The sequence below is a fragment of the Meleagris gallopavo genome, chromosome 11 (assembly GCF_905368555.1).
Source record: "Meleagris gallopavo chromosome 11, MGAL_WU_HG_1.1, whole genome shotgun sequence".
Classification (NCBI taxonomy): Eukaryota; Metazoa; Chordata; class Aves; order Galliformes; family Phasianidae; genus Meleagris; species Meleagris gallopavo.
In genome coordinates, this window is record NC_139414.1 from 15,039,401 (window position 1) to 15,054,062 (window position 14,662).

The following is a 14,662-nucleotide window of genomic DNA, read 5'->3' on the forward strand; positions in this document are numbered from 1 at the left end:
GGAAGTCTCCAGATGTTGCCTTCCAAAGCCTCTGCATTCCTCTGCTGTGAAGAGTTAGCAGTGAAATCCACTGGCAAAGTGAATATCTCACCCCACATTTATGCTCTTCCAGGCAGGGTTGATAAAGGTCTTCTACTGCCAGTTACTGTGTTCATTCAATGAGCGGAAGGTCTGACTACAGAGTTGTAGGTCCCAACCTTGTAGTAACCCAAACAAAGTCAGCATGATTCCACATCATAAAAAACAGATTTTTAAAAATGACAAAATAAACTGGCAATACATTATAACAATGATTACACTGCTGAGTTACACATTCACACTGTTAGTAACTGTGAAATTTAAGTTCATTTGACTTCACATTGACTCTTTTTGTCTTATCCGTGGGAGATGCTTACCTCAAACTCAGACATTAATGCACTCATATTCCAATGTGTTTCCATTTTATTTTCTTTTATTTCCAACCTGCCAACAAATTAAAGTGTCTCATGATAGTAAAACCAAAGTAGGCCTTTAAGTGTGCACTTTCCAGAGTCAGATGCCTTGAAGTCAGACCACTCATAGAAATGACACCTGCTCAGCTCTTGCTGAGGTCTTGTGTTTAATCACACTGACGTTTGCTGAACAGTGAGCACCATGGCAATCCTACTTGGCTAGGACAGGTAGGCACAGAATGCAATCTTCACAACTGGGAGCCATAGTGTCTTTCTTTGGATGCTCTCCAAAAGGGAAAAAAAAATAATAGATCCTTGCAAGAATGCCTGGGACCTTCACAAGGACCATACCAGAAGTGTTGGTGGTCTGGATCTTGGCTTGTCTCCACTTTCTGAACAGTGCTGCGATAGGCTAATGTCAATATACTGGTTGATCAAAGACAGTTTCTATATCTGAGAGGAAGTTCACTGAGGTGAAGGTGGTCTGTGATGTCCGCAGCCTAGCGTGGGATGGCACAAACCTTGTATGGGTGGGGCTGCAGCGTGCCCCCAAAAATGGGCTCAGTGTTGACCGTCGTCACTCCCTCAGGGAGCCGGAAGCTGAATGCCCGTAGCAGGTTGGCAAAGAAGATGAAGAGCTCAGTCCTTGCCAGATGCTCCCCCAAGCACACCCGGTGCCCTGCGGAGGAAGAGGGCAAGGACGGTGAGTATCTAGGAACTTATTTGACAGTCACTTTTTTCATTCTTGCCATAAGCAAAGGGAGCTCTTTTGTTCAGGGGCAGGTTCCTGAAAGCCACAGAACTAAAATTTCCTGAATTCTTTCTCAAAAAGTTCCCTTCCAGTGTCAGGAGGCATCAAATGAAAAGCCCTGAGGTATCACCATCATTTCTTTCTCAACATGGCCAAAAATGACTTTCCTTTTAGAGGACATTTTGAGCTTCATGGTCAGACCCAAAGAATCTGCCAGTAGTTTGTACATGCTTTCTTAGTGACTTAAAGTCATTGGTTCAAGATTACCTAGCAACAGCATTTGCAACTGAACAAAACTTGGTCATATGCAGGCAAAGCAAGAGGCCTACTGTTAATTGCCAAGTGTTCCTTCCTGGAACCAGCGGTATGAATAGCACAGAAACCATATAAATTAAAGAAAACAAGTTAACAGTACATTCACATTTCCAGATTAGCAGACAAATAGAGGAAAAACAAAAGCCAGCTATTCCATTTGCACTAAGAAACCACTCCTAGGAAGGCATTTAAGAGACTACCTTGCTACGTCAGCAGAGATACTAAAGCCAAACTGTCAGAGTAAGAACTTAACTGCTGAATGTGATCCCAAACTGTACTTTTATCTTGCTTCCCTTATTTTGCAACTGGGTTTTTGGTTCTGTAACTAGAAACTTTGTATATGAGGATGAATTTCTCTTTTTCTTTCAGCTTGTTCCTGTAGAAGGGATTGCAAGCAATTCCAGCACACAGGAGGCACATTGCTTATCAGGAAAAAAATACATCTGAAGAATAATACAGGAAAAATAAATCAGCACAAATGGATGACTGCAACATGCAACAAACCTAGGAAGTTCAGGTGTTCAAGTGGCATTCCCACTGCAGTATCCTAAGAGCACTCTGGAGCCTGACAGCACAGAATTGTCTCCCTCAGCAGATAACAAATCAGTACTATGCTTTAAAAGCAGAAAATAGTGGAGATATAAAGTGCTGTCTGAAGCAATACTCACACTTCTGTATCCTTCATCTAATCTACTGGGGCCACTCAAATTGCTGGTGTACTTACCTACCGAGAACGGTAAGAATGCTTCTCGATTTACAAAGTTTCCTTCTTTATCCAGGAAATGGCCAGGGTTGAACTGTCGAGGTGTCTCCCATTGCTCAGGATCATAGAGAACAGATGCTATGTTTGGAATAACGATGGTGCCCTGCAAGAAAGAAACTACTGATACAGTTCTGTTCACTCACTTCACCTATCAGTTGCTACTGCCTTGTTGCCATTTCTTTTCAATGAGCAGATATCACGTGGTTAGAGGATTATCCTCCTAGAAAATGGGAGCTGTTAGTCATTTTCTACTGGAAATTTTCAGTTCCAGCCCTGCAGCCATGTCAGTGGGAATTAACAGTATTGATTTTGGTACAAATGCATCATGGTGACCACTTCTACTGCTAGTTCTAATGACACTTCTAGTGTAACCCACAGCAGGTAACCCAGGGGGCATACTCCTGGGTTATGTGGAGAACAGTTTATAGGAGGAAGAGGTGATGTTAAATTGAAATATCCATACCTTCTTGACAGGGTAACCCAGCAATGTTGTGTTCCTCACACACACCCTGGGCAGACCAACAAAGACAATGTTGCTGAAGCGCTGGATCTCGTGAATCACAGCATTCGTATAGGGCAGCTTTTTCCGATGCTCATAGCAGATCGTCTGAGAGGGATCCAAAACAGCATCCAGCTCCTTCTGCACTTTCTCTATGAAGAAATATTCACCATTTGAGATGGGAAAAATGCACCAAATGTTTCAATTGCTCTCTTTTTCTTAGAGAAATAGGAAAATTCAGTATTTCAGCATAGTACATGAAGTCTTTAACATACAATATCTCACTTTAATATATGAAAGTAAAACTCAAGAGAAAAACAAAACAACAACAAAAACTGCGTGGCCCAGAATCATAAGCAAGGACCACACTGTACTTATCCCAGCTCTGATGTTTCTCTCTCTGCATCTTTGGTTAGTGTAGGGCATGTCACTCAGCTTCAGATTTTGAAGGTATTTAGGGATTGCTTGGTTTCCTTTATCTCAAAATCTAAATCTTTCTTTCAAAATGTACACAAACGTCTTGGATACTCTCAGTGCATGAGAGGAGTTAAGCAGAGTTGGTCTAAGTATGGCAACACTGAACAAACACCACCAGAATCAGCCTAAAATCTTGAGCCCAAATATGCGTACAATGACAGCCTTTTCTGCCTCCTGCAGAGGTTGTGGGAACATGGGGATCTCCCTCACTTTCAGTGTGTGAGCAGAGCAGATGGAAGAACCACCAACACCAGGAGTCCTTCTTAAGCCCTGGCCATAGCCTTTCTCCTCCAAGCATAGGTGTAAGATGGAGGAGACTCAGCCTGGAACTACAGTCATTCATGGAATTGGTGTTAGATGAGCAATCTCTTTTGCAGTATTAACCAAAACAGATGCAGTCTGCGTGTACTGTCAGCAGCTTTTGCTTGAAAATGTCTCTACACATCAGGTAGCCAGACTTCTCCCCTTAAACTCCTTGTTCTGCATCTGCAATCTTTCTGTCTCTTGCAGATGTTCCACACTCACGCTTTGTTTTCTCCTAAATAATCATTAGTGGTTATTTAAAATGAAATGATAATACCATTGGCTGGTTACACATAGAATAGGCTTTACTAAAATCTTGAGGCCACCCATATTCCATGAATGCTCGCTGCCTCAACTTGTGCTTTGCTGAAGCACTCAGCAGAGACAAGGATTCACTGTGCTCTTCAAACAGGTGAATGGTTTTGCACTGTGCCGATTACCTTGCACATCTCCACCTTTTTCTTTAGGGGAAAGATACAGGATGAGACAGCTGATTCTGTCAGAACCACAAGCCTTCCTTAGGGCAGCTGGCAGCCCTTTAAAACTTGCCAAAGTTTGACCAACTAGTTTAGCCAGTAAGAGATCAAGCAATCCGATGGCATGTTAGGAGTATTGGTGTGCTTAGCACTGTGCTGTGCCAGAAATGGAAGAGAACCATTCAGCCACCTGGTTTGGTCAGCTCAGAGGAGGGCTCTGTTTTCTTCTTCTGCTGTAATTTTAGCAAGTTGGCTTTAGTGTTCTCAGAAGGTCAGAGCCAAGCTCATCTAATGGCTTTTGTGCATTCAACTCTTTACATTCCATCATTAACACTAGTTGTACTCACAGTATCTCACAGCATCTCACAGCAAGAACCCCTCTCACCTTGGATATCTGGATAGACTACCATATAGAGCAATCCCCAGTACAAGGTTGTGCTTGAGGTCTCTGATCCACCGAGGAAAAGATCATTTATAACATGCACCAAGTTGTCTTCATCATACTTGGGCTTGTCCTCATCTTTAGACTGTAGATTATGATAAAAAGTTGAAGTTAAACCATAAAAGTTAGATCATCCTTCATGTCTTCTGCCTGAGAAGCAGCTGAGAAACATGCACAAAGAATATTCAAAGTTACAGTTTTTGACAAGTACTAAGAGATGAACCATTTCTCGAATGTACATTGTAAGTCTGCATTGCTCTTTTTCATGAGATGAAATATTATGTCATTGTAAATAGGAGAATAAAAAGAAACAGGCAGGCTTATGCCTGTTGACTTGGGGATGAGGTTTATTGGGCAATATTGGTGGTACGTGAATGGTTGGATTTGGTGATCTTAGAGGTCTTTTCCAAACTTAACAATTCTAGGATTCTATGAAAAAAGTAGCAGCAGCTTTTACAGTTTGTCCAGAGTGGACTTCTAAACATGTGGCCCACAGTGTGTCACTCTGTGCCTTGGTCTCAACAGTAAGACATCAAACAGTGCAGTAAATAATGAAGAATAAAGCATCTGAATAAAAGAATCTTAACAAGAGATCATGACAATCGTGTCCTCTCTCAGTTTAGGATAGATGTCAAGTGGTGGAAGAAAGGTATCCAAGTATTTTTTCTTATAGTGAGTAAAATAGAAAACCGGTAGAGAAAATTCAGATAAAAAGATGCATCTTTGCCTCTAAAGTGTTTATTTTAGTAAATCTTCTAAGAGTCACTCATATCTATTGTAAAAAGGATGTATGACCTTCCTGAGCCCATGTGCCAACACTGAGAACATGGCAGCCTGACTAGCTGAAAGATGATGACCAGAGGTAGTAGCTACATATACATCATCACCTCCAGGAGATATTTCTTAGGTATCTCAAGTTGCTTCTTAGCTTCCAAAGGTATTCCAAAATGACAAAGTTTGAATCGGAAAACTCTGTGTCCTTAACAGAGCTTCTTTTGCTCATGGGACACTTCCTGCTAGAGAAATGAATAACATGGGCAGGGAGGAAAAGAAACAGGTTTATTATGACATTGTTTGTGTAAGCAAGCCTATGAAATACAACAGACTATGATAAGGCTTCAGAATAGCTGATTTCCTTGTCTGTTTGGCTTTACATACTCCATCAGTGTGCAACCAGGCAGATGAACACTTACTTTCTCTATCTCAGCCAGATAAAAGTCAATGAAATCCCGCGGTTCATCTGGTGTCCCTCTCTCCACATGTCTTCTGACCTCCATCCTTGAAAAAGAACTCAATACATCATAGCAAGACAACACCCTCTTATGAGGACCGGGGAGACGGCACATCAGCCAGGGGAGGATTTCATACAGCTGCAGGAGTGACACACCAGCGGTAGTTATACACCAGAACCCAGTAAGACACTTCTCTGGATCTAAGGGAAGGTATTGCTGGAAACACTCAAGGGTCCTGTTTGCCTTTTCATCCTGTTTTCTGTTAGTTTACACCAGTCTCTTTTCCCTAAACCTTTGGACTGGAATGTTATAAGCTTGTAGCAGACATTTGTCTCATTACTTCCTGACACGGTTTATAATTTGTCTTTGCACTGTGCAGTTTTAGAGGATATCCTGAACCTTGTCTGAAGCCTTCCATGTTACTGAGACAGGACTAGAGAGACTTTCCTTCTATCTGCTTAAATAGCAGCTTTACTACAGGTGACCTGAATAGCGTTACTATCACATGATAGATTTGTTGAAGGTTTACTACCTCATCAACATTTTGGTTTCCTTTTTCCTATAAAACTCAAATATCAGTGGAATTTGTCATGCCATTGAAAATCCCCATAACCCAGTTTATTCACTGATGCAAACATCAAAATGTAACTAATGGAGAAAATTTGGATGCAAAGTTGGCCTTCGTTGTATCTTATGGGGGCTATCTAACAAAAAATCTCAGACAAAACTTGAATCTTGGGACTGTCAGAGAACATATATATTGTTTTTGTACTGTTGCAAATAGTTCTTCATTTACTGAAGACCTATTTTTGTAACTGCCCTTTCATTTTTGACCTAGTTCAGAAAAAAACAACCTGTTATTTACGCACCTGATAAATGAAGCTGCCTGCAAAACTAAATATCTTCTCTGTGGCACTGATCAGCTCGTGGAAGGTTTTGTCCTCATCAGAAAAGTGATATCCAAAAACCACAGCACAGATTACATTTGAAATAGAATGGAAAAGAGGAAAAGAAGGATCCATAGGTCTTCCTGCAAACATAGTAACTAGAGTTCACTTTCAGTGTTTTCTTCAGTTGTTCCTTACACAAACAGAACAAGAGATTAATAGAGATTGCATAAAATTCTCCATTTATTGAGCTGGGGCATGAATGGGGACGGACGTGGCATAAATGTGTATTCACAAAAATAATACATAGTCTTTGAGCATAGCTCTAAAACAGTCTCATAGCCCTTCCTGTGCTAGGGAAGTCCAAAGAGGCAGAATAGATGGAAAGAAACTGCGAAGTAACAAAATGTTTATATACTCTCTACATCTGAAACTGTAGTTATTTCTGATGATTTTTTTTTTTTTAAAGATATGAGACAGACATCTGTCAAAAATTTTTTTGGATGGAAGTGATCCTGGCTTGGATGCTACACCGAGCCAGATCATCTGCTGAAGTTCTGCTCTCACCTCCTGCTTTTGGTTCTCTTGCCAATAGTTATTTAGCCAGACACTAAAATCCCCAATTTATGTCATGGCACTTGGAATCGTTGGGATTTAGAAAGAGGACTCATCTCTGCAATACTCTTTAGTTACCTACTGTGGAAAAGCCATGATTAACTTTGCCACACAATTCAATGACACCATGTTATTGTTCATTCAGTAAGTGATATATAAATGATAAACCCAAGAAAGAGGGATTTCAGAAGCTTGCTACTTCAGTAAGTTTAGAAAGAGCTTTTTAAGAAATTCCCACTTGTAATAATAGACTGAGTCTGCTCTTCAGGCTTCAGGGAGTTTGGATATCCCATTCTGTACTCACTCTGACCCTAGAAAGAGGGTAAGCTTTCATACTGAAGGTATGGATCCAGGACTGAAAAGTGTCTAATCTCATAGCAGATAGATACCTTTCAGGTTCCTAAAGAGCTCCACCAGGTGAGCAGCCTCCTCTTGCACTCGGTACTCCAGGCCTTTTTTCCCCATTCCCAGGTTGCGTAGAGTCATTATACCAAAGCGTCTCTGCTGCTTCCACGAGCGACCACTTGCCAGTAAAATACCTGAGAGCATTCCCTGGCATATTAATATTTACCATAGACACAAACGATTCATTTAAAAATAGTATATTGTGAAATATATGGAGTAAATCAGGAAACACACTGTGATAAAAGTATCTTTAGGAGGTCAAATTTCAGTAATCAGAAATCATAGCCCAATATATCCAAACTACATGGAAGGTGTTTGGCAGCCACATGTATTACATATAGTTGCCAAACCTACCAGGATGCTTTGTGTTCATGTAACGTGCAGCAAAATCCCTTGCAGCAGGATGGATTATTCCACGAAGAGAGAAAGATTTCCAAGTCCTGAGCTAGGATTGCACACATCTTGAACACAGAGAAAAAAGTCACCTAGAAATACCTGATTTGGAGTGTTTCCCAGGCTTGGGAAAGCTCAGGATAAAATGCATCACGATGAAGGGCATGCTATGCATGAGGGCTAGCAGGGGATTTGGGCAGTATCCATTGGAAGAGCATTCTGACTGAGAGGGTAGAGGGTTTGACAAGGCTGAGGCAGAAGTGGTTGCAAAGTCAACATTACTCTGCATTATTTATCCTCGTGAAGGAAAATCTCACCTTTTCCTTTGGCCATTGCTCTGAGGAAAGGAGATACCATTCTCCCAGCAACATCTTCAGGGTGTGTCGTCATGCCATCCTTCACTGCTTGAAATCCATTCAGTATGATCACCGGGGTCCACCCAAACCACAAGGTATATATGTTGCCATAAGTTTTTGCCAGCTGTAGATGGGAAAGTTGCCAGAAGAGAACATGTGAAGCTCCATACACCTCCAGTAGATACCACACTTGGTATTCACTGGCCAAATGGGCAGTTTTATGCTGTGAACATCATCCCTATGAATAGATTTACAGCTAGAAGCAGACTTGCTTTTCTGAGATTGAGGCTTTCAGTAGCCAATTTTAATTACCCTGAGGAAGTGACTTTCCTTTCAAAGCACTGGCTGCAGCAACATGGTGCCGAAACAAAGAAAATTCGTATTTTAGGTTGTGTCATCTCCAGTCCCAAAGTTTGTACTAGTTAATAGAACAGCCACACTGTGCACATCTCAGAGGTTCTGCGCCTCCAGGTAACCCTTCTGTTGCAAGAGGAAAACCAACTGATTAAACCTGCTTCCTCTGTGTGCTCCAGGAGAGAAGGTGGAACCACAAATTAGTCACCAGCTCTGCAGTGTGTTGCAGCTAAGTCACAATATTAGGGCACTGACCATTGGAGGCAGTAGAAACCCCCAAGCAGAGACAAGAGTATGACAGAAGAAATTCAGTTAATAATGGAAAAAGAGCTTCATGCAAGAATGGGACTCTACTCCCAAAGTGATACAGAAAAGATGGTAGATTCTGTGTAAGGCACCATCAGAATTACATCCAGTTGGTCACAGCAGTCACTTATTTCTCCTCAAGTAACTCATTTGGAGTTAGAATCATGGAATCATAGAATGGTTTGGATTGAAAGGCACATTTAAGATCATCTAGTTTCAGCTCCCCTGTTATAGGCAGTGACACCTCCCTGCTGAGTTATCAGCAGTGGAGAAGCATCTTTTTAACTCAGTATTCTCCTAGCTAAATAATGAGTCAGAAACCCTATCCACAAGTTTGTTTGTTTGATTCTTAAGAATCACTGAGGAATGAGCTTATTGTGAAGCCAGCTCATTTCCTAACCTGAATATAGGAATCAAGTTCATCTTTATACATATATATAAAGATGAGTTGGAGTCAATGATCCCTATGGGGTCCCTTCCAACTCAAGATATTCTATGATTCAAACTTTGTCTGCTCCTCTCCTAAGAGTTAAAAATATCATTTGGTTGCTAACTTATCAGCTTTAAGTTGTGACAAAAATTAACCAATTAGGAGTATCTGAAAATAAATACCTCCATCAGAAGATCCCGATGAAACTGAAAGTTCAAGTGCAACAAGTTTCCAAGCAATGGGAGAGGAGTTGGTCCAGGAGGGAATTGCTGGCGTGCCTTTTGCAGTTTGAGAAACTGAACACTTAATAAAAAAATTATTAAAATGACGAAAGCTTGACTAATTGTCAGCATTTCAGAGCTGATTTTTCAGCTTAGAGTACTGGAGCTTGGGAAAGGTGATCTTCCTCCTCGTTATGCCAGTACTCTTTGCAGACTGAGTCCTGTAGAGTCTCAGTTCTTTCCCTCCCTCTGTCCCTCCCTCTTTATCACTGCCTACCCTTTTCTGGCACCCCATCTATTCCCATTACTGAGATATATCAGACTGATGGCTGACCAGAGGCTACCAACCTGTCTGTAGGTAGCCAGAACCTGAAAACATGGAATGACTTCTGCTGAAGCCTTGGGAACCTTAAAAATATACATAGTTGTTCATCTCCTAATTACTGAATTCAGATGATGAGAGTTACATGCCAAAATGTAAATAGTAGGTTAGACTTAGACTTAGGTGTTTTAGTCTCAAATATTATTTATCTTTACATGTAGTTGCAAATTTGGATTTGTCTGCCAGTACACGAATAGCATTTTCCTCAAGTGAGGATTAATGACACAAAGATAATGTTTACAAACATACATCACAATGCCAAAACATAAAAATTATGCTGTATCTAACAATTAAATATAAATTTCTAATTGCTAATAATTTCTATTTTTGAGTACATCACTTCTGTTAAGGGTTTTGTTATCCTTGGTTTATTTTCTACAGTTTCAATCAGAGTTTCAGAGTCCTGGCTATGAGGACCAGTTGTCAGTAAGTTTACAGAACGTGTCAAAAATCCGTCATCTGCTAACAAAGGGATTCACTCCTACTGCACAACACAGAAGGGGGAAAGCATAGTGTCAATTATCAGGTGATCTTATCTTGCATTGGAAAGAGAAAAAATGAAGCACAAGCCTGAACAAGAAACTGCCCTGTCCTCCCACATACATGCAGTATTTTGCAAACCTGGCAAATTAGGGAAATAAGTGACTCAGTGATATCATTCTGTCTCCTTCACCTTGCCCAACGCTGCAGCTATCAAACATACCTTTAAGACAGAATAGAAAAGTCATTTTTTATGACCTGATCTATGCAAAGCTAATAAATAGACTCATGCTTCCTCTTCCAGACACACAATCAGCAAACATTTATTTGCAGGACCAGTGTGGCCCAGGTCCCATCACTACCTTTAAACAGTCCATATGCTCAAAACCAGGATGTCCAGGAGTTTATAGAATCATTAAGGCTGGAAATGACCTCTGGGAGCATCTAGTCCAACCATCTACCTACCAACAGTATTGCCCACATCCCTCAGTGCCACATCTCCATGGTTCTAGAACACCTCTGGGGACAGTGACTCCATCACCTCCCTGGGCAGCCTGTGCCGATGCTCCACCATTCTTTCTGAGCAGTTTTTCCAAAAAAAAGAACAACCAACCCACACAAGACATAAGGATGGATCTATAACTTCAATTTACTTTATACAGTACTAACAATAAGGAATGATTTCATTTCTCTAGTTCCCCAATCTATCAAGCAGCTCAGGGTGGTTTATCATTATTAACCACACTTACGATATGTCAAAGAAAAGATATCTATTCCTATAACCCCTACAGGATTATTTATATTTAAAATTTGTAACGGAGCTGACCTGCTAATCAGAAAAAGTATTAATACCCCTACATTTACACAGCAGGAACTTAAATTATAGTCAGCTGTGAAACATGAAAGGCAGAATCAGCCCAACTCAGTAATATAATTACTACACTCCACTTGTAGCAATACATTATCCCAGATTAGTACAAGTGGAGCTGTACCAACTCCCACTGCCTATCTTCAGCTTACACCTCTCATAGTCCTTTGCAGTCAGGTACTCCTCAGAGTCGTTAATTAGTGTGTGGCAAACAAAAGAAAAGCAACAGGAGGTACAATACAGGAGGGGAAGGCTGAGACAGAAGTGACCAAGCGGGCATCGCAGAGGGTTGCAGATTGGCATGTAACTGTGAGAAGATGTCACATCCTCCGACCAAACCTGAAGTGGTGACAGTTCTGAGCCTTCAATTAATTATACTGCCATTCCTGCTTCTCCCCTTGCAGGCTTTATCTCGGGCTGGGTTACTTTCTATGACATCCCAGGTTTTACAGCTTGACTCAGGATCATAAATAAGCCTCCCAAATACTTTGGAGAAAGATTTAGTGAGATTTCTGTATTTAATTTTGTATATCTTAAAGGGAAAAAAAAAAAAAGAGTCAGTAGCATGGAAGCTCAATAACCTCCCATCACATCCACATTCCTAAATCTCCAGCTTGATGGCAGCCAGCAGCCTTACCAAGTGAAGCACTAACCTCATTAAGCTGCTAAAAGAAGAAATCTGTTTTGCTAAAGCAGCAATGTGACAGTGGGCCATGTAAATGGCCAGAAGCTGACTCACGCCTTTCTTCCCTGCTCAAGGAGTTTTCCTTCTTGCTTCCAAGGACAGCAGGATGATGGGGACAAGCACTGTGAAGTGTTCATATGAAGAGAACAGGAGGGTTGCACACTGTGTGTGGCAAGAAATTCCCTTTAAAATTGATCTTACAGACAGAACTGTGCCCCAACAAGCCCTGCTAATCTACCCTCCCTCCCAGCAGCTGCTGCCATGCTGGTTCTTTGCTGATTTTCTGCCAGTTCCCTGCAGGAGGGAGGGACACATTTAATCAGTGACCTTGTTTATCTAAACCTTCTGTGGAAGAAAGCTCTCAGACAGCATCACATACGGCTCTGCCATGCAACTGCCTTCCAGCATCTACAGCACCTCTGCTTGTGTGACTTTCAAGAAGGATGGAAAGCACGCTCAGCAGCTTTCAGCATTTACCAATTATTTACAGATCAGAGGTAACGTTGGGTGGCAGCCACAGATGCTGTAGAACAAACAAATGTGCAAGAGATTAGCAGTCAACACTGGCACGGAAAATGCAGTCCTTCGGCCTTAAGTTTCTCAACTGATTGCACATGAAGCAACTGCAGCACGTGGACACATCCCCACACTTAAGCAAAGGAGGGGAAAAAAAAAAAAAAGGAAACATGACCTAATTTTTATTTACTGTCCCAATGAAAAGATAGCTGGGAATTTCCAGGCAAGATGATCTGACCTTTTCCTTTTGTAGGGCTTTCCAGAAATAGGCACAGCTCCAGCACATGGGAGCATTGTGGGGCTGATAGCCAGGTGACTCAGCTCAACCTTCGGCCATGGAGACCTCTCCGAAGTGATGCTGTTTCCCACATTTACAACCAATTTCACCTCGATCAGTGCCCAGAGTGACTCTGGTTAGAAAAATACCCATGGGTAAATGGGAAGATTTCTTTGCTGACCAATGGGCCTCGTATGCTTTGTTACTTACCTTATCTCTCTTGTTAAATACTTGTAAAAGCAGTAGGATACTTTCATCTTTCTTTATTCTTGGTATTTCCAGTACACCTTCAGAAGGAGAAAATCCTTATAGACAAGGCGGTCACAATCACATGATAATAATTTCTTTAATGAATAGACATTTGTCCCCAGAGGTCCTTGTGATGTTCAGCTTATGGATGCCAAAAAGAACGACGTGACCAAATGGAACCACAAATGGACTTCAACCGGTGGCTGAGCAAGTCACTCCCAGGACTGCAATAATAAGAGGATGCACATGAAAGGAGATAACATCCCTGCATATTGTAATTGCAAGATAACTATGCCACGCAGTTCCACTTGAATCTCTTACTCAGATTGCTGTTCCCATGTCAGAGCTCTGTTCAGACCCTTGTGTGCATAAAGTCTTTAATGATGTGCCACATCCTATCGGCAGCATTGCGTCAGTGCCCTGCTCCGTGAACAAATTGAGATGACAGGAGCTTTGTTGCTTCAGGCCTTCATCCCTCTGCTGCAGGATTCTGATGCTGTCATGAAGAGTCAGGGAAGAGCAAGAAAATCTAGCCACACCAACAGAAAACTACTTTTTCGAGCTGGCTTCTCACCCTGAATGCCTGTATAATGCTTGGCAAGTCGCAGTCCCTACCCTTCAGATGTAGCCAGCTGCTAATTGTACGTTCACTTAGTGGATGTCTATCTTCGAAGTTCAGGTCTGGAGAAGCACAGTTTACTCGCAACTTGTAGCAACTGCAGTTGTGATTTGAAAACAAATGCTTCCTTTTATATTATTTCAGTGTTTTGTCGTAGAATCATAGAATTACAGAATCACCAAGGTTGGAAAAGATCTCCAAAATCATCCTAACTGTCCACCTACCACCAATATAACCCCACTAAACCACGTCCCTTAGTGCCACATCTAAACGTTTCCTGAGCACCTCCAGGGATGGTGATTCCACTACCTCTCTGAGCAGCTTATTCCAGCACCTCACCACTCTATTGGAGAAAATTCTTTCCAAATACCCAACCTGAACCTCCCCTTGCACAACCTGAGGCTATTCCCAGGAAATGCTGTGTATACATGCATATATAAAGCTTCAGTGTAAATGTTGAGGATGTGGTAAGGCTGGATGCACCCACTGGGTGATAAGGGTGTTGAGATACCAAATGTGACCTGCACCTTCGGCAATGTCCGTCCTGCCCCATGGGTACCCTGTGAACAACACAGTGTGTGACCAAACAGTGAAATTTTAGCATGCCTCATAATGAAGGCTCCAGAGGGACCAACTTAAAACCACGAATTAATACAGAATTTCCTAAAGCCTGAAAATTCCAGTATATGCAAGCTGGTATTCATAGAATCATTGAGTGGCTTGGGTTGGAAGGGACCTCAAAGTCCATCCAACCCCAACTCCTGCCATGGACTTTTTGCCCCCCACCGCATTTGCCCAGGGCCCCATCCAACCTTGATGTCTCCAGGGATGGGGCACCCACAGCCCTCTGAGCAGTCTGTTTAACACAACATGCAATCAGACAACTGCCAGTGGGTAGCAAGGCAGCTTGCTACATGCAGACACTCATTG

At 41.8% G+C, this 14,662-nt stretch overlaps 1 protein-coding gene across 2 annotated transcripts; it reads right to left on the reverse strand.

Moving 5' to 3' along the window:
• Nucleotides 1-227: 227 nt before the first annotated feature.
• Nucleotides 228-9,899, reverse strand: LOC100541465 (cytochrome P450 2J2-like). Of its 2 annotated transcripts, none has more exons than XM_085233027.1 (9): nucleotides 9,618-9,899; nucleotides 8,307-8,469; nucleotides 7,581-7,730; nucleotides 6,559-6,719; nucleotides 5,651-5,827; nucleotides 4,401-4,542; nucleotides 2,724-2,911; nucleotides 2,226-2,363; nucleotides 228-1,110 (listed from the first exon to the last, which is right to left on the reverse strand). In XM_085233027.1, the coding sequence occupies exons 1-9, from the start codon at nucleotides 9,786-9,788 to the stop codon at nucleotides 1,009-1,011; spliced, it is 1,392 nt and encodes a 463-aa protein (XP_085089153.1). In that variant the 5' UTR covers nucleotides 9,789-9,899; the 3' UTR covers nucleotides 228-1,008. The 2 variants fall into 2 exon arrangements, with proteins under 2 accessions (XP_085089153.1, XP_003209210.1); XM_003209162.5 differs by having other exon boundaries at nucleotides 2,222-2,363; nucleotides 9,618-9,898.
• Nucleotides 9,900-14,662: the final 4,763 nt, after the last annotated feature.

What these genes read in the sequence shown, in the direction of transcription:
- LOC100541465 (XM_003209162.5), bottom strand. Translation starts at nt 9,788, where the DNA reads ATGCTGACAATTAGTCAAGCTTTCGTCATTTTAATAATTTTTTTATTA. An exon ending in GCTCTTTAGGAACCTGAAAG is followed by an intron (nt 6,720 to 7,580) that starts GTATCTATCTGC and finishes CTATGTTTGCAG; the next exon opens with GAAGACCTATGGATCCTTCT. An exon ending in ATTCTTACCGTTCTCGGTAG is followed by an intron (nt 1,111 to 2,221) that starts GTAAGTACACCA and finishes CTTCCTCCGCAG; the next exon opens with GGCACCGGGTGTGCTTGGGG.